The following is a 20335-nucleotide window of genomic DNA, read 5'->3' as shown; positions in this document are numbered from 1 at the left end:
GCATTTATTGTTTTATGGTAGGAAGTGAGGAGGTGAAGCTGGCGATCTTGTCAGCTTTGGCATCATGGTCAACGAGAAATGCTGAGGCTATTGATTCACAAGTTGTCTCTTTTATTGCTTCTGGCTTAAAGGAGAAGGATACTTTAAGGAAAGGGCATCTCAGATGCTTGCGAGTTATATGCAAAAACTCTGATTCATTGACAAAAGTGAGAGTTCATCCTTTATTTTAATTGTACTTGGTTGGCTATTTCAAGTACCCTTTGTTCATGTTGGCGCTCTTTCCAGGTATCGTGTTTACTCGAGCCTCTTTCTCAGTTAGTAAAAACTGGTTTTACAAAAGCAACTCAAAGGTTAGATGGAATTTACGCATTATTTTCACTTGCAAAAATTGCCACCGTTGACACTAAAGCAGGTAATCGGATTGGTTTTTCTGAAATTTATTTATTATTACATGTTATGGTTGATTAATTCTGAGTTCTCTTTTATTTGTGATGATGATTTCTGCAGATGATTTTCTGCTTAAGGAAAAGATTTGGGTATTAATTTCTCAAAACGATTCTTCAATTGTTGCTACTTCTCAGGTAATTACTTTAGCATGATGCTGATGATCATGTGTTACATCTAGCAAATTGTTCTTTAAACATGGCCATTTGCAGATGGCATATTGTTGTGGACCTGTGATAATATATTTCAAAATTCAAATGTCACCTGTAAGAAGATATCGATGACATGCATGGTCTTTTAAGCCAAAGGAATTGCAGGCCAGACGTGTGGCTGGGAATCCATTGGTGTACGCGTAACACATGTTATAGGGCAGTAGGTACCACTTGTTGGTCTTGAATTCCTAACCAGGTGATGACATTCCATCAATGCTAAAACAACTTCCACTTGGCGAGCAACATTTGACACTTTCAAGATCATTATCACCTTCTCTTCAATATAGAATAAATTCTAGTATATTAAAGGGTTATATTTAGCTGAAAGGTTGGCATGAGTTTTTGAGAGAAATAAATAAGTTATCCGTGATTATGTGAAAATGGGACAACAATTATCTTCTGCTAGTTGAACCTAATTTTTTACCCGGGTCAGAGAAGTTTATTCTTTCCTGGCCTTTATTCAAAACTCCCTTCTTCGAATCGAACACCTTTCTATCTATAAAGATATTGATCACACATATTGACCTACTGAGTGTCTCTTATAATGGAAAGTAAAAAATGTAGCATGCTATATTCACAATTCTTTTCATTTGCTTTTCTATTTTCTTGGGAGTTTGTAATCTTATGGGACATATTTTTAGATATATGTTGTGGATAGAGCCTTGAGAAAGTTTTGTCCTGCATCCGTTTTCATTGTAAATCAATACTAATCCTCAGTGGAATAGTCTTATGCAAATAAGGTGGCTCATAATTTAGTCCTTGCATCTATGATGCCCTTATATTTTCTGAGAACATAGCATTGAGAGTATTCAGAGCATCACTAGTCTATGTTTGGCCAGCTGGCCAGATTAATGAGAATATTTGGCTTCATAGTTGAACTTCTCAAAGCAACCAAAAAAACACTTTTAGTGTCATGAAATTATGAGATTAGACTGGATTGAGGGCCTACATTGTTAATGTAACTGTGATATGTTGGATGACTTAATGGAGAACTCAATGTCTACTAGCTCAAGAAATTACTTTGTTTATATTTGGTTTATTTGCTCTACAGGTCTCAAAACTAACAAATGAAGATTGTATTACTTGTATATATCTACTCGAGGTGTTGCTTGTGGAGCATTTGCAAAGGTTTTACATTTTTGCCCATCAGACATATCTGTTATGCAATATCGCCGTTGCAATCTGTTTCAAGGATCTTTTTAAGCATTTTAATTTGTTGCAGGGTCTTGGAGTTCTTGTCTATCAGATCTCTGTCACAGGTACTTTAAATTGTGGTGGAGATTATTTTGATTATCATCTGTGTTATTTAATAGTGTCCTTGTGTTTTGTGACACAGTTATTGCTCTATCTGATTTGCCATCCAAGTTGGGACGTTCGGAAGATTGCTTATGATGCTACCTGCAAGATTATTTCTGCATCTCTTGTGGTGGTGGAGAATCTTCTTCTTGAATTTAGATCCTGGTTGTCAATAATTGCAGAAAAGATGTTACACCAGAAGTTGAAGTATGTTATCAGTTCTATCTTACAGTTTCTTAGTTCAATGTCACATGCTGCTTTAAACCAGGTTGCCCTTGGGATTGAGACATTCTTAATATAGTATTTACTGTATTCCTTTGTTTATTTAATGCTTTGCTATTTTGGGATATTGGCACAATGTGTTTGCGACGATCCAATGCCTTAGTTGTTACTGGTGCTTATTTTGATTTCTGGTGCTAGTGCTAGTCGAATGTCATGGAATCCTGCTTTTATAGGGTATTATAGACTATAGAGTATTCTTTCTCATGCATTTGCTTACATTAATTATAAAAAATGACCCTTTGACAGAGTTGTATGGAAGGACACGGGTACCATATTAGAGTACTCTTTTTCATGAATTTTCTTGATTTAACTATAAAAAATGACCCTTTGATGGAGTTGTTGTATGGATGGACAGTGAAGTAGAGAGTTGGCAGGACACGCAAATGCCATTTCTACCATCCGTTGAGGTCCTAGTTAAGTGTCTGCTTCTGATCGCACCAGCTGCTGTTTCCAGTTCAGCCAGATCGTATTCTCAGTTGATCTTTTGCTCGCATCACCCTTGCATTGCCAGCACTGGTACAAGTAATGAAGTATGGAAGGTAGGTGCTTATTCTTTTGAAGTAGTTATTTGTTTCTGTATTTGTTTCTTTATTTGTGTTTATTGACTCAATTTTTGTAAAATGTTGGACTTGTTTGAGAACCTGCCAGATTTTGATAATTTTCACTAGTATTTTACATAGTTCTATATTTTGTTGGGACATTGATACGTATCATCCTTTTACATAGAGGTTTGCCAGGTTACCAGCATGCAGACCGTCCTAAACCAGGCGGTCCATTTTCAAAACAGGGCTTATTGTCTGTTAAGCCTTATGAACTACTTGAACCAGGCGGTCAGCTCAATTTTTTTTAAAAATCAAGAGTTATATTTTTTAAAACCCTAATAATCCAACAGCCTAGCCCAACCCGTGTGTGTCTCTTTCTTCTCCTTGTGCACCTATCCTGATTGCCTGTCATGCTGCCCACCATATTTGTCCCCCACCCGGTGTGTGCGGCCCTTACCATCTGCCTCTTGCCCCCTTGGATACTCCTTTTCTGTCCAATTCTTCTCCATCACTTCCTTGCCTTTTCTCCTTCTCCACCGTCTCTTCCTCCCATTATCCTCGTCCTGACTTCATCCGTGTCTTGTCCTTCTTCTACTCATCCTTATCCTCCCCCTCTCCCTCCCCCTCCTCTATTCTTTGTCCGGCTATGGACCGACATGGAATTGGTATTCAAATTTGGAAACCCTGGTATTTTCTGTTGCCTGTACTCTATTTATATATCTATCTACATGAGTTTATTTAGTACTTTGTTCCCATGAGTTTAATAGTAGTATCACTTAGAATCCCTTGTGGTCAATTTGTTTAGCCTTCATGACTGCAAGGAATGGTGCTGAAGAACTATATCTTTTTTCTCATGCTATTGCTTGATTAGATGTGCTACAGTGATAATGCTGCTATTGGTGAACTTCCTGCTTGATTATATGTGCTGGAGTGCTATTTTGAATGATGTTTGGAACATGGTCTGCAGTACTGGACCGTACCGCCCGGTACGGGCGGTACGTACCGGTCCGACAGGCTTCCGGTACGCGGACCATCTGTTACCGTTCCGACACTGTAGTAAAAGCACTTTTGTGGGTAGAGGTTTTGTTGTTCAAAACATTGTTGCCAGTAGCGTTTTTTTCCTGGGAAACATGATCTTGAGTAGTGTTCCAGATCTAGAGTTACTTTGGTAAATATCTGCAATGTTGGTTAATTTAGAAAATAATTTAAAAGGATGAAAGGTAAAATTCCAAAGATTGTTTGTATCTGATTTATGGCCAGCCGGTTTTTTGCCTAGTTCTATCTGCTTTGGAAGCTTTTTTCAGCTAGAGTGAACTTCCTGCTTTTTGTTATTTATGTATTTGTATATTTCATTTAAGGTGTGGGTTGACACGTTTTTGTTAAGTTCCTGAAGTCCGGATCCTATTAGAAGTGTCAATGCCTGATTTTTATTACTCATGCTTGCTCACAAAAATTTTATGCTGTGGAGGACTAGGGAATTTTTTGCTTGAACATATCATGTGGTGTACATATCTTGAATTTTGATATTAAATCTACTGTATATTTTGACATCTCTCATCGTGAAGCTATTTATAATTTTATACTGCTATTTTCATAATTACGGAAAATTGCTCAATCTTTTTTATTTGTCTTACAGAGTTTATGTATAATCATCATTTTTGTATTGATCTGAGGAAAAGAAATTAGTCTTTGGATGTCGGATTTTTATCTCATTCAGTTTACAGAGAAGTTGCATTCTCGACAACATTCTTAATGAAAGGGCCTGATCTGGTAGTTAGATGCACCTTTTTCATGGTTTGTTTAGACTTAAGAAAATTAAGTATCCACCTTCTTGGGAATACTTCATCTATACTCTTACTATATACTTCTACAAGGGACAATTGAAGAGAACCTCCAATCCTTTTTTCCTTGGATCTTCATTTTTTTTTCCTAAGTTTTAGTGGTTGCTATGCAGTATGTAGTACTCATGACAAACTACAAAAATGTCAGTCGTCGTCCATGTGGGGAAAAAGGCAATGCAAAATTTCACCACCAAATCTTGTTAACTCATATTTGGTCATATCCATATAAATTTCTGATAGAGAAGATATGCTTTAGAAGTTATGAAATTTCTGGTAGAGAAGAGATTCTTTAGAAGTTACCAAAACCTGTGGTTATCATTATTATGTATAGTGAACAATTTTAATTTTCTGTTTTTTTTAAAAAGTTTTGGTTTCCCTTTGTTTTTACTCCTTTTTATGTTAAATTGTCTTATTGCTGACCACTCAGATAATGTGCAGGCTTAACTCATGATTTTATGCATACGAGCCTATTTATCTGTTTATTCATTTTCATAACTCATAAATTTTTTGGTATAAATCATGTCTTGTTTCTCTTTCTCAGAGGCTCCAAAGAAACTTGCATAGACATGGGTATAATATCGTTGATATAATTGCTGACAATGTTCCGGCAATATGCAAGGTAATGCTAATTGCAAGTCTTCTTATTTTTTTTCAAGTCATCTGTCTTTTTTCCCTTCCTCTTTTTGGTGACTAATAAGCTGAACTGCAACTGAGGTGATCTGCCACCTTAAAGTTCCCTATGACTAGAAATATCTTGTATGATTTTATTTCATGTAAATCTATCCCTTACAAGTTTGAATCACCTTTTTCTCCCATAAAAATAGAATTTATTTCTTGTCTATGAGAAGAGATTGTAGCTCATAATTATAATTTGTTACAGTTTTTACTTGTGTTTGTTCTCTTATGTTGTGCAAGGCATCAACAATTGTTGATAAATTATCCGGTCTTGAATATGTGAAAATTCCAGCTAGGTCTGGCTACTGGTTTTTACAGTCAGGTTTGGATCAGCATGAGATTGATTATTAAGGATTTATAGGATAATCATCAACCAAACTGAAGTGCAGAAATGAGCAACATCAAATGTCTAGACAATTCTAATATATATAATATATACCTGCTGAATGACAGATCTCCATGGATGGTGGATCGGGGTCCTCGATCTTTTGAAGCTATATGTCGATATTGTAGATCTCAAGCCCAAATTTGGAATTGCTCACATGATAGATTGTATCGATAAACCTGGTACCTTTGATGTTTTAATGTCGTAGTAGTTGTTGACGATCTGTGTTCTGAAGAAACGAGTGATGGAGGGCGTTTGATGAACCCCTACAGTCAGATTGGGTGATTTGACCAAATCTGACCAACTGGTACAACTGTTTCCTCATACACATCGGATTTCAACCAATACACCTGTTCCAGACCTTAACTGGCTGAAACGACCTGGTCCGAGTCTTGACGGCTTGTTGGATTGAATTGGTATATACCACCCTTACTGCACTGAGCTGCCCGAGATTGCAAACCATGTCCTGCTCAGGTCCGATAATCTGATTTAGATTACCCTAATATTAAATCAACACTGGTGTTGGCACTGGTTGATGAAGATTTGGATTGGGTTGGATTAATTTTGCAAACAGTTCCAGTTATACATGTTTATATTAAGTTTTAACCATCCTAAATGTGTAACAGTGCAGCTTTTGTCGAATGCTAACTGCTTTGTTTGTGGAGAAAATTTTCTGTGGTGATCCAACCTCTTGTATTGGGAATTTACACTTTGTGGTACTGCTTCAACCGTAACCAATAATTGTTGTCTTGATTTTGAATTTATACATGCAAATGTCTGTGGGCATTTAGGAGAAGTAACCTGTTTAGAAACTTAACAACAATCATGTAGTACTACAGGATGGACATTAGTTGATGTCTTGATTTTTTTGATTTATTTTGATGCATTTTGTTGTTTTTTAAAGATAACCATTGACAGTTTATTAGCAATTCATTTGTTAAAGTGTACATTATATTTTATTAACATTATTTACCATATCGCTACCTATGCCAGACTTAGTTTCTGGATGATAATATCTGGGTTAACTCTTGATCATGTTCTGTCATATTTTGTTCCTTTCTAGGATTTGCTTGGGCCAACTGGATTATTTAGTTCGAATGCACTTGAAGAACGTGCAGCTTTATTTTCATTATCGACATTAATGATGATAACCCCCAATGACACCTTTATAGAATTTGAAAAAGTAAGTTTTTGTTTTTCTTTATGTTTGTATTTATGAAAAATTATTTGGTTATATAAATGGCTTCAACTCATCTCCATTCTTCTGTTGTCATTCCCAGCACTTCAGCAATTTACGAGATCGTTCTTTACATGATATGCTATCAGAGAATGAGATCAAGGTGATTTTATTTGGACATTTTTATTTTATTTTTTTATTTGACACCTATTTTTTCAAATTGTGGAAGCACAGCTGCAAATAATTATTCTTGCTGTTCCAATTAAAGTCTATTTAGCATGACATTATGTACTTAGGTCTAAGGATACCTTGTTTATGCTGTATTCTTTTCATCATGATTTTCTTTTGCTGGTCCCTCATACTATGAAGAAGCTTTTATTATTGAAAGCAATGTTCTTTTGACTTGCTTTTGTTGGTCGATTATGTAAGGACTATTTTGTTTTACATGGTTACAATTCTAAACTGTTCTAACATTTTAGCTTTAAGTTACAACTTGCCTTATCTTGATGGAAGAGGACCTGTTTCTGTTGCTGAACTAGGACATGGAGCCTTTCAAACTTTGATTCGAAAGGATTTGTTATTCGTAGTTTATCTGAATAATAATTTTTTATAGTGGAAGGCACATGTTTCCTTGAACTGCAACCTTGGTCTATTGAAAGCGCATGCACTGATTGCATAATTTGTTTCAACTCCATCGAGTTACTAGGACACATCATCTCACTGTCCATGTTGGTTTTCTTACTTCATTGAACTTTGTCCCATCCATTTGGGTTCCAAATGTGGGAGGACGCAATTTGAGTGCATTAGTGTATTTTTATTGTGAAAGAACCAGAAGATTAAATCATCTGGACCTCTTGCTTTAGCAGATGGGAATGTGGTAGTTGGTCATGCTATGTAGTATGTATAACATACTGATAATGCTGCAGAGTAGCCTTGTCTATTTTCTCTGCTTTTCTACTCTCTTCCCTTTTTTAATTTGAAAATTTCTTTTTTTTTACCTTTCATCCAGTCCTTGGTCGTAAATCCAATAGCAATATTTTGTTAATATAGTGAATGAGTGATCGTATGTATATTGTTTATCTTAGATTAGCATATGCACAATAATCAGCTTTACTGAAAGCAAATCTGGTGCATGTTTTTTTGCAATAATAATGTAAATTTACTGAAAAAGATATTTAGTTGTTTCTGCAATTTTTTCACACAGTTTTGTTTTATAGTGATTTGGTATAGGATGATCTATTATTCTGCTTAAGTTTTTGCCTTTCTTTCACTGGTAATATGATATTCATTTAGTTAATATTACACTTCTCTAGATATTTTTTACGCCAGAAGGACAACTATCCAGTGAACAAGGAATTTATGTTGCTGAGACCATTGCTGCGAAAAACACAAAACATCCAAAGGGTCGTTTTAAGGTTTATGATGATCAAGATGGCTTGGTAACTTTACACGATTCTTTTCCTTTTTAATTTAATTGAAATTTGTGTAAAATAATATTTACTCTTTTGCTTTTTTATAGGAGAATGCACCATCTATTTCTTTGGTACAAAGAGAGCCAAGTAAAAGAGAACCTACAAGCACAAAAAAAGATATGGGAAAGGCCAGTAAAAGAAATGGCAAGTCCGAGCACATTTCTTGATTTGTTGATATCTGGTAGCTGGTTTTTTGTTGAACTCCAACATGTTGCATATTGTGTAGCTCCTGTGGAGAAGGTAAAGACTGCAAAGGAGGAAGCTAGAGAGTTGATGTTGAAGGAGGAAGCAGCTATTCGTCAGAGGGTTAATGGTATTCAGAGGAATCTCTCTGTTATGCTTACTGCTCTTGGTGAAATGGCAATTGCTAATCCAGTATTCACTCATGGTCAGCTACCTTCATTGGTGAGTAATGGCTATTTGCATTGTCTATTTATTTTCAGTTGATTAATGTTGAATGCTTCATCTATCTTCTTCAGATTGTATGTTGGTAATCTAACTAATGATTCTTAAACTCATTACTCAATATGATAGAGGATCTGAGCAGCTTGTGTTCAAACATTTGCTCATTTAGTTTGTATAATGAATGAACTTTTGATTTACACTTATGTAGCTCGCTGGTTTTCTGCTTGATAAAGCTCAAAGTGTGTTTCACTAAGAAAAATTTTCCTGATACATAAATTTAGATGATATACAGCATACTTAGATTGGTGACAGAATTAATCAACGAAATTCTTTTGTGAAAGGCTTGGATATCTGGTCAAATTCAATGATGAATCTACTTATCTGCCTGCATCTGTCCAAATATGCTCTTCAAATTTTGAAATGCATAACTGGATCTTAGTACACCATTTATTGCAGTGTGCCATGTGTCCAACCAGCATGGAGTAGCACATAGATTTTTATGCAGAATGATGGTATTCACTTATGTACGTACAGTGTGGTACTCAAATTACGCATGTATATTATGCATGAGTTGAAGTAGGGAAGAATTTGGTATATTGGTATTCTTTGTGCTTGGATCAAGTGGGATCTGAGCAACACTTGTCATACATGGTCACGGTCATGCTTTTTACTCTTCTTGAAATTTTATTTTATATATTTGTAAAATATTATGTTATTGTAGGTTATCAATTCTGTGTGGTGTCCCATTTTACTTAGTATAGTTATTTAGTGCAAGGGGAGTGAATTGGTTATGATTTGATTGACTTAGGAATCTTACATGGGATAGAGAAGTGATTGTTTATGAACTTCTATTTTCACCACTTTGCAGTCCTTATCTCTTGGGTAGTATTGGAAGTGCTTAAGCATCTTGAAGAAAAGGTGAGTCTTAGGTACTGAAGCTCAAGTCTGACAGTGGATTAGGCTTGTAGCAGACTGTAACATAGTTATAATTTGCCATAATGACACCGGGTTTCTGAGAAAATGGAAATAGGCCCTGGGTAAAATTGCAACAATAATTGAATAGCTTATCTTCTTTGGCCTGTTCTTGTGTTCACTTGCCTCCCTCTGTCCCAGATTTCCATTCTCTTCTATGGTGAAGCAGAGAGGCTTTTGTGGTGGCTGTCATCAAATCCTCAATAAAAACATCAACGATAGATTTGGCTTTCAGTCTCTTGCTTTGAGCTGAACGAGTTGGCTTTGTTAAACATTAGTCTGGGTCAGTCTTAAAAATTAGTTTGATTGCTCAGGACTATTATCGATGGTTTCAGGTGTGAGTAGTGCCTTAGGTCGAGATTTTCTAGATCAATACGATTAAATTAATTTAAAATTTTGATTAAATGTAAATCTTTGAGCTAGAGATAGCGAGGAAAATATTCTTCAGGATGCTAAAATGAGCAGCACAAGGAACTAAGGAGAAACATTAAGTAACAATTTTTTTTGGCATTTCTCAATAATGTGAATTTCTTGGTACTTGGTAGTTGGTGTCTTATGCAATTTCCTGGGCAATGAATTTTAATTCTCATCTGCAGGCCATCTGACATGTTATTCACATTCATTCTGGGTTGTGCCTTTTTGTAAAACAAATAATTGTGTGCAAACATGCACAATTTGGCTTTTTGAGAAACTGCCAATGTTGTATTTGACGAAGGAACTGCCTGTGTTTTGTTAATTGCTTTTACTAATATCAGTATGTTGTTGTTGGAATATGTATCATCTGATATGCCTTTGTGACTGTGACAAACCAACTGCTATTGTGAAATGTTGTTTTGCTTTATCGTAGTTTGTTACACATTGATGTCAGTCAAAATAGGCATAAAATTGTATTTCCATAATCAGTTATGTTTATCCTCTTTCCACTCTAATGGTCTCTTACAGGTAGACTATGTAGAACCATTACTGCACTCATCAATAGTCGGTAATGCTGCATTTGGTACTATGCTAAATCTAGCCCGTTGTCTAGCCCCTCCTCTTTGTAGTTGGGCACATGAAATAGCTGCTGCTTTACGGATAGTTTCGACAAAAGATGTTAATGTACTGTGGGACCTTATTCCTCCAGTTAATGAGGGTGAAGTCCATAAAAGGTCCTCATTGAGTATTTTTGAACAAATAGTTACTGGGCTGTCCGTGTCATGTAACACTGGACCACTTCCTGCAGATTCTTTTACCTTCGTGTTTCCGGTATGCTTTCCTGTCTGAATTATTTTTATGTCCAATTTCTGCTATTATTGTTGAAGCTTCAAAATATTTCTTCTTTTCTGTTAGATAATGGAGCAGATCTTGCTTTCTTCAAAGAAGACGATACTTCATGATGATGTGCTTCGAATACTATCTATCCATTTGGATCCAATATTGCCTCTTCCTAGGCCACGAATGCTCTCGGTTGGACATTAACACCTTGGTTCTATTGATGATCTTTATTCATTTTATATTATCGTCGAGAGTACTTGTCAATTATTATTGATATATTTCAGGTTCTTTATCATGTCCTTGGTGTTGTTCCGGCTTATCAACCTCTGGTAGGGCCTATGTTGAATGAGTTATGCCTAGGACTCCGATCTGATGAATTGGCCAAAGTGAGTTGATGTGCTTACGCTCATGGTTTTTAAATTTGATGTCTACTGTCCGGTACGGGCGGTATGTACCGGTCCGAGAGCCTCTTGGCACACGGACCACCCGCTACCGAGCAGTAACATATTTTTGGCCCCATATCGAGCGATACGGGGTTGTATCAGGCGGTAATATGGACCTGTACCGGGCGGTACCGGTCAATTTCGACCGTTACCGACCTTTTAGCTATTTTATATAAAACTGAAAACACTAATACAATATGTATTAGCTAAAATAGCTAAAATAGCAAGACTCGGTATGCCGATATGAATTGGAATTGCAAACCTTGCTTATGCTATATATGAGATATTTATCCTCTAATTGTTTGTCTTTCATTTCCAATTGTTCTGTATATCGTAGGCTCTTTGTGGAGTTTATGCAAAAGATCTACATGTCAGGCTTGCCTGTTTAAATGCTATAAAATGCATTCCTTATTCCCCTGGTGATCCAATTCATGTGGATATATCGGTGACAACGAGGTTTTGGATTGCTTTACATGATCCTGAGAAGGTTAGTGATGTTTATATCTTGTCATGCATTGTACTTGCAGCTAATTCTTTGTAGCTTCCAGCTCAATCATCTCTCTTTTACGTCTTTTCCTTGTCTGACTGTTCGAAGCAAGGGCTTAAGTTCCTGTATACCATGTATGATTAATTAGATTGATTTGTTCTCCCTATTATATGTTGCTTAGGAGATTGTTTGTGTTTTTACTTTTTGATATGATAGCTGTTTTATTTGTATTATTTAATATAATCTCCAGCACAAATTTGCCTATGAGATCAATGAATTCTTTTATTTCAGTGTTTAACCATGCTATCTTTGTTTTATATGTTTAAATGGCTTAAGCATATGGTAGTTTGCTATTTGTGTGATGAACTAAAGCTGAATTACTATTTCAGATCCTTTTTTTTAGATTTCTCTCTCATTGAATGCTGCCTTAACCCGAGGCTGTCTTGGCTAGGAATTTGACATTGAGATTGAAGGCTAGCTAGTTGTGTAACAAGTTAACAACTGATTGGCCCTTCCATGCAAATTCTCAGCATAATATTACCTCACACGGAAGCATGATTATATTTGGGAGATATAGATGCCCTATGAGCATATTTTAATCAAGGATTTACATTTGATTTAATATTTGTTTCAACAACCAGTTGGGCCATTACTATATTTGTGGTGGTATAGTGACCTATGTCATCCGGTATCAGTAGGAAAAATAAATAAAAAATTATACTAAATGTTAACTATCAATGTGGTTCAGTACTAATCATTGGTCAGACTAGTAAATACTAGTTGTTATAAACACATTTAGTTGGTACTTGATTTATAAGTGTTCTACTGATGTAGCTTGAGTTTGAGTTGTAAGGATCTTAATGACACTAAGAAGGAGGGTGAATTAGTGCTGTAATAAATTTGAACCGACTTTAAAATTCAATCGAGAAAAACACATATTGGAAAAATGATTAATCAAGAATTGAATGCTTGTAAGAGTTACTAGTAGAGTGAGTGATAATAAGCAACCACGATCAAAAGTCACAAGCAAGAAAATGAATGCAAACCAATTTATGGTGGTTTGGTTTTCTTGATGTACATCCACTCTCAATTCCTCTTCCTTTGAGGTCATCGGCTTTCACTATCGATCTTTTTTCCAACGAATAAAGATCAACCATCCTTGTTACAACTTTCTCCTTTTCCAAGCTTAGGAGAGAACCTTCACATTCACTTTTTTACAAGAGACCTCTCATCTCATACTACTTAGCATCACAGGGGTGAGGTGGACTTTTAGGGAAGATGCTTGCGCTGGAGCCATCTCACCCCAGATTGCTGCAATTTGAGGAAAGAGAAGCTTCACTCGAGTCATGAGGACTCTTCTATTACTCATAAAGGCACTTGGTCGAATCAGTTCTTTTGCCTGGTTGATAAATAGATCACTTAAGTTCATGCAGTTGTGCTTTTCATTATATTTGAAAGTTATCTTTCTATACATGGCATATTTGTCCTATCTGTAAGAATATCCTGTTCAGGTAGTCACAGAACTTGCAGAGGAAGTATGGGATCGCTATGGATTTGAATTTGGGACTGATTATTCTGGTCTACTGGATGCTCTTTCCCATGTCCACTATAATGTTCGTCTAGCTGCAGCAGAGGCATTAGCTGCAGCCTTGGACGAAAACCTCGACACCATACCGGTATATATTCCAGTGATTTCCTGAATTAGTTTTGGCTTTCAAGGTATAGTCACCTCATTGTCTGTGCTGTTTTCAGGATACACTTTCTGCTTTGTTTTCTCTATATATTCAAGACATTAGCACTGGACAAGACATGGCAGATCCCAGCTGGTTGGGGAGACAGGGTATTGCTTTGGCACTTCACTCAGCTGCAGATGTTTTCAGAACAAAAGATCTTCCAGTTGTCATGACATTTCTGATATCACGTGCTTTGGTAAGTTTTTTGTCCTTGCCCAATTATTTCCATGCATCATTGTCCTATTGCACCATTGATGTATAAAGTTTTTTTATATGCCTGTAAACAAGATTATTGCAGCCAAGATTTTAAATATCAGTCAGACCAAGATTTACCTGTTGATATTCAACTGTCCAACCAAGTAATAGTATTGAAATTTAGAGCTTGATGCCTGTGCATACACTATAAAGGTCCGTGTACAGCCTACTATCCTAGTATTATACTGATCCAATTGAGTACCAAATGGTGTTGGACCAGTGTATAAAACGTTGATTGCAGCCAATGTTTTTAAGAAAGGTTTCAAAATTCGATGGTGCCAGCCTGTATGGACCGTTGTTTACCAGTTAATCAAATACGGTATTAAAACATATGGCTTGAAACTCCTACAATACTATTTATTTGTATTTATTATTATTTTTTATAAGAATATGGTACCTAACTATTACCAGATTATCTTGGGTTTAAGAATTGCTATCTGCCAGGAAATGGCAATCCTTGATTTATGCAATTTTCTGATGTATGTTGATGATGATTTGAATAAAATATGGAATAAAAGTTAGATCCATCATGGAAGTGGCAATTAATTAAATCTATGTAAATCATCGCTTGATGTATTAAAATCTGGATAAAAGTTATGCTATTCTTGCTTTCTAGGTGGTATTTATCTTCAGCTACTACTTGCTGGGTTTCCAGTTCCTGGTTTTACAGGTTCCTTGCTGCTTGACATGGAAACTAGACAACTGGGAAGAGTGATGACAAAAATTGAAATATGAAAGAGAGTGGATGAGAGAATTATGAAGTCCGAATGATGAATTATAACTGTCCTCTTGCATATTTATGTTTCTCATTTTCATGCACAGGATATTTGAGCATATTTTGCAATATGAAGGGTAAAATAAGCTTACTACAGTGCCAGTATTAGTTAAAAGTCAAAACATGCATACTTTGGTTCTTTGAGTGGTATACTTGATGCAATTAGCACACTTGATGCAATTAGCACAATCTGAAACTTAGAATCCATGGTAACCATAATCATCCAAGCAACAATGAGCAGTAGGTATTAGACACTGTACTGATTGTATGCTAGTAAAAAATTTTAGGCAGCTGATGTGGGGTTTTTCACAAGTACTATTATCCTTGGTGAAGACCATGATAATAAGATATTTCTGATAAACTCTCTGTGCTGATATTGAGTGGTTCTATCCATGTCTGGTAATTATTTTAGTAATTGTCACTTCTTTGTGTGTTATCATTAATTAATATAAAGTACTATTTGCTCCATATTCAATTTCAGGCAGATCCTAATGTGGATGTTCGTACAAGAATGATAAATGCTGGTATTAGGATTATCGACAAGCATGGAAAAGAAAATGTTCTATTACTTTTCCCTATATTTGACAGTTACTTGAATAAGAAGGTACACACTCAATTAACTATTAGTTTGCATATATATATATATATATATATATATATTTGTTGTGAACTGACACAGCCAATGTTCTGAAATATTTGAATGGCACAAATGCTGACTTAATATTCTGCATATTTTGTCCTTAGACATCTGATGAAGAAAAATATGATCTTGTGAGAGAAGGTGTTGTTATTTTCACTGGAGCACTTGCAAAACATTTGGCTAAGGTTTGTAATCGTCATCCGGAATTGGGATGGTTCTGTGTTGCTGTTTTACTGGGTTTGCCTTTCCAGATATAAATTGGCTCTTTATTGTTTAATTGGCTTAGCCTAAGAATTTGTATTTCAAGCAGGATGATCCAAAAGTCCATACTGTTATTGAGAAATTGCTGGATGTTCTGAACACCCCCTCTGAGGCAGTTCAACGAGCAGTTTCTGATTGTTTATCTCCATTAATGGCATCAAAACAGGTAACTGTTGGTACAATCATCTTTGGTTGGTATAGTCGTTCTTGACCTTTTTTCTTGTTTAAGATTTTTTTTCATGAAATTGCATTTGGTATTATCAGGAAGATGGCCAGGCACTTGTTTCTAAACTTCTAGATCGGTTGATGAAAAGTGAGAAGTATGGGGAGCGCCGTGGTGCAGCCTTTGGACTTGCCGGTGTAGCTAAAGGTTTTAAAGTATCTTCCTTGAAGAAGTATGGCATTGTAGCAGCCCTGCATGAAGGTTTACAAGACAGGTTTGTTTGTTTACCTGTGTGGTTTGTTGTCTGGGCCTGTCTAAAGTTTCACTGCAATTACATTACCATTGTGGCATGGACCCTCATGTTGATACTGTGTCACTATTGTCTGAACCTGCCTGAAATTCCTGGAAGCTAAAACGTTATGATGTCAGCGATCTGATGCATTTTGCCGCGTGAGGCAACTTATCCTTTAAAGTTATAATTTTGTGATTAGCAATAAGTTATAAGCATAGTATACGGAAATGTTGCTTCTTTTGTTAGACTTTGGCGCATATGGCTAAAGTAGCTTATGTCTGTTTTTTAGGATTCTATCAACTAAATTCCAAGGAACAGTTTACAACTACTCCATCACCACCACTAAAATTTCTTGCATGTAGGATTATTCTTATCAATAGTTTTAAAGTTATATACATAATGCTCTGATTAGCACATCTACTTCTGCATATTCTTGGCTGAGCGTTCGTTGCTTTTGGGTATGTAAAGCTTATGGCTGTACTTTTTGATGTGTAGAATCTATTGTTTGATGTTCATTGATTGTCCTTTCCAAAAAAAAAACTTTACCCATTTTGAGTTGAAGTGTATATCTGAGCACTGTTTCTTGCTTTTAAAGCTCAAAAAACTAAAAGTGTCTCCATATGATATTTTGTCATCCTTTTTGTGAAAATATTTTGTTGCCAAAATGTAGGCTTCTTTTTTTGGTCATGCGATGAAGGCAAAGATTGGAAGGCTTTTAACAGTCTTGTCAAATTTGATATCGTATGAAATAATTAGGCTACATCAATTCCCTTGAAGATTGCCATCTCCGGCATGGGAACATGCTGTTACCTTTCTGATATTGTAAGAGTCCATGTTGTGTTGATTTGCATGTACTTATGTTGGCTAGTTTGAGTCAAAAATTCTGTCACTCTAACGCAAGTTGGCATTGCATGTTCTGTGACACTTTTGATCCCTAATTTTTGGCATGACAGCAGGGAGGAGTACAGTGCTAGAGGGAAGCAGAAGGGGATATTAAAATAATTCAATTCATTAGCACTCCATTTTTAATATGAAAGGAACATATTTGTTTTTTTCTGTTTTGCTTGGTGTCTTTGCATGTTTTACTTTGTTTATGCCTAAATCTTGTTTTTTTTTTCTTGACATGTTTGTTAATAGTGTGTTACATCTATTGTGCATTAAACTTCATTGTATTGGACTCTCACATTTTTTCTTCACAGAAATTCAGCAAAGTCTCGTGAAGGAGCTTTACTCGGATTCGAGTGTCTTTGTGAAAAGCTTGGTAGATTGTTTGAACCGTAAGTATAGGAAGTTTTCTGCATGTTAGATCTCACTCGAGTTTTATTTAATCATTTTAATTGTATATGTTGCCTTTTAGGTATGTAATTCAAATGCTACCACTGCTTTTGGTTTCTTTTTCTGATCAAGTCCTAGCTGTACGCGAAGCTTCTGAGTGTGCTGCTCGTGCAATGATGTCACGTCTTACTGGTTATGGAGTGAAGCTTATTCTCCCTTCTCTTCTTAAGGTGCTTGCTTGTCTTGTGATTTGTAGGCCTAACAAATGCTGGGTTTCAAGTGTCTTATCTAATTTGTGATATTGGACTTCCCTATCATTTCCTTCAATTTGGATGAAAATTTTGTTTTCTTTCTTGAAGCTACTTCACTTGAATACTGGAAACATGGCCTAGATTTATGTGTGGATTTAGACAAGATGTAGGTCCGCAAGCTCTTGGTTGCGTCCTTGAGAATCTATGTCAATGTTGGTCAGATTTGTGCTGAACTTGGCTAAATCCATGCGGTTCTAGCTTAATTCTATGTGGATCAAGACTGGATCTATGTTGCATTCATGTAGATCCAGCTTGTATGCAAGTAGATTATGCAAATTACATGTAGACGTGATCTTAATTAAACAACAATGCAAGGCTTATTGTCTGATCTAAACTTGTTGAGTTTGCTGAATAACTTAGCAGACCTGTGAAAAACTATCACAAAGCTTTGTATTCTTCATGGTTTCTGTAAGCAAGGTGCCGGTGGATGACTCGCTTGTAATTTGTTTAGGGGCTAGAGGATAAGGCATGGCGAACTAAGCAAAATAGCGTGCAGCTGCTTGGTGCTATGGCATACTGTGCACCTGAGCAACTTTCTCAGTGCTTGCCCAGGATTGTTCCCAAACTAACTGAGGTGTCTTATTATTAAACACTTTGGTTGAGCTTATGAATTCTCTTTTTCTTAACATATAGTATATTTTACTATATCAATTGACTGAAAATTATTGTAGGTACTGACTGACACACACCCGAAAGTTCAAGCTGCCGGACAAACTGCTCTTCAGCAAGTATAGATTTCTTTCGTGTGTTTGCAGTTCGACATATCTCTGGCTTTTACTATAACAGGTGTTGCATGTTTTTTGTTGATCAGGTTGGTAGTGTCATAAAAAATCCAGAAATATCTGCACTTGTCCCAACCCTGCTGATGGGTCTAACTGACCCTAATGAGTACACAAAGCACTCTCTTGACATCCTTCTTCAAGTGAGTTCTATATACATATTTTATAGTTCTGCTAGTATGTAACTTTTTTGATTTTCTATTTTGATTTATTTTTTTGTAGTAGTTTAATGCTTTTGATTACTTTTGCAGACAACTTTCATCAACTCAGTTGATGCACCGTCCTTGGCGTTATTGGTGCCTATTGTTCATAGAGGATTAAGGGAGAGAAGTGCGGACACAAAAAAAAAAGCTGCCCAAATTGCTGGAAATATGTGTTCTTTAGTGACTGAACCAAAGGATATGATTCCATATATAGGATTACTACTTCCTGAGATCAAGAAGGTGGAAACTCCTTGAGCATGTTACTTTACCATTCAAATAAAATAAAAATAAGAGACCTCTATTATATGAAGAAATTGGCTCTTGGCATTTTTTAAAATTTTTTATTCTCTTTCTGGAATCAGGTTTTGGTTGATCCTATTCCAGAAGTTCGGTCTGTTGCAGCAAGGGCACTTGGATCTCTTATCAGGGGAATGGGAGAAGAGAATTTTCCGGATCTTGTATCATGGTTATTAGAGACACTTAAATCTGACAGCAGCAATGTTGAGCGTTCTGGAGCTGCTCAAGGGCTTAGTGAGGTTTGGATTCCTTTGGAATCATTCAACTTAGTCTTGATTTATTTTTTGTTTATTTTTATCTTTTAACATCGTGATAAGTGATTTTGCTATTGAGTCTTGTATATTGAACTATATACATTAGTTATCATTTCAATTTCATCAGTTATCCTATTATTTCGATAGAATATAAGATAAGAGAGAATCACTTAAGATGGTATGAATATGTACTTTGGAGACTTATGGATATAGTAATTAGAAGAAATGCAATGATTAATGTTAGCGGTAAGAGGAGAGATAGAGAAAGACATAAAAAAATCTTATTAAAAAATATAAATAATGATTTAAATGCTCTAAACTTAACTAAATATATGACTTTTTATAGATCTCAATGGTGGCAAAAGATCCTTGCAACCGACCCCAAATAGTTGGAACTTACAACTTTGTTATTGTTGTATCCTATTAGGTCTAGTCCAAATGATACGATGACTGGCCTAGTATTTTGCACAATGAGGGGTTAGAGTAGGAAAAGACTATCGGTGAACGACATTAGAACACAAGTCATGACACCATCATTGGGTTAGGCCTCACATGCACCATAGTCTGGTTTTGTGCTATGTATGGTCCCGATGAGGACGTCAAGCCCCTTACTATGGGGGAGATTATAACATCCGATTTAGTCCCATGTCATGACAAATCATATTTTATAATTCCTTTATTCTTTATTGGTTTAGTTTATGAAATATTCTTTTTAAATATTGATTTACCATCTGATTGTCTTTCTTTCATTGCTTAGTTTTTGAGCCATATCATTGATTTAGTGATCAAATTAGCGATTTCTTTCTTCTGAAATATGTTGTAATAGTAACCATTTCATATTCTTCTCATTGGACTTAGAAAATTTAAATGCTACCACCCCACTATATGATCACTGAAGACCATTTATCGAGGAAGAATATTTTATTAGAAATACTATTAGGGAAATCTCTTTTGATTACCATTGGTTATGAGATTTTTAATTTGCTGTTAGCATGAATATGCCCCAAATGTACGTATATCTCTTTATGTGCTTGGGGAAAGAAACTATCTAGCCGTGTGACACCTAATTTTTTTTCATGCATTTGGAGCCCAGGAAGTATTTGGGAAAATGGTGCCTATCATTTATGCAACTAGTCTCGTATTTTGCTTCTTCGTCACATCTTACATGTCTTCTTTATGGCTTCTTTTTATCTGAAACAAGTGGATTTTA

The 20335-nt window shown here is 35.8% G+C and overlaps 1 protein-coding gene across 1 annotated transcript in view; it reads left to right on the top strand.

Moving 5' to 3' along the window:
• The window catches only part of LOC135629006 (protein ILITYHIA-like), a 37578-nt gene that overhangs the window by 4778 nt on the left and 12465 nt on the right, over positions 1-20335 (top strand). Inside the window, exons 6-35 of the mRNA XM_065136085.1 lie at positions 22-206; positions 286-412; positions 508-581; positions 1708-1784; positions 1879-1915; positions 1993-2159; positions 2590-2773; positions 5159-5236; positions 6741-6860; positions 6958-7017; positions 8168-8293; positions 8374-8470; positions 8553-8731; positions 10646-10948; positions 11033-11149; positions 11242-11343; positions 11738-11887; positions 13399-13563; positions 13640-13816; positions 15132-15254; positions 15395-15475; positions 15601-15717; positions 15816-15988; positions 17206-17283; positions 17364-17511; positions 18044-18166; positions 18264-18320; positions 18404-18514; positions 18623-18814; positions 18937-19110. Coding sequence (XP_064992157.1) covers positions 22-206; positions 286-412; positions 508-581; positions 1708-1784; positions 1879-1915; positions 1993-2159; positions 2590-2773; positions 5159-5236; positions 6741-6860; positions 6958-7017; positions 8168-8293; positions 8374-8470; positions 8553-8731; positions 10646-10948; positions 11033-11149; positions 11242-11343; positions 11738-11887; positions 13399-13563; positions 13640-13816; positions 15132-15254; positions 15395-15475; positions 15601-15717; positions 15816-15988; positions 17206-17283; positions 17364-17511; positions 18044-18166; positions 18264-18320; positions 18404-18514; positions 18623-18814; positions 18937-19110 — 3902 coding nt within the window. The remainder of the gene's footprint in view (positions 1-21; positions 207-285; positions 413-507; positions 582-1707; positions 1785-1878; positions 1916-1992; positions 2160-2589; positions 2774-5158; positions 5237-6740; positions 6861-6957; positions 7018-8167; positions 8294-8373; positions 8471-8552; positions 8732-10645; positions 10949-11032; positions 11150-11241; positions 11344-11737; positions 11888-13398; positions 13564-13639; positions 13817-15131; positions 15255-15394; positions 15476-15600; positions 15718-15815; positions 15989-17205; positions 17284-17363; positions 17512-18043; positions 18167-18263; positions 18321-18403; positions 18515-18622; positions 18815-18936; positions 19111-20335) is intronic.

This window comes from Musa acuminata, chromosome BXJ3-1 (assembly GCF_036884655.1).
Source record: "Musa acuminata AAA Group cultivar baxijiao chromosome BXJ3-1, Cavendish_Baxijiao_AAA, whole genome shotgun sequence".
NCBI lineage: Eukaryota > Viridiplantae > Streptophyta > Magnoliopsida > Zingiberales > Musaceae > Musa > Musa acuminata.
Note: the sequence above shows the minus strand (reverse complement) of the source record. Positions and strands in the feature narration are given on the sequence as shown.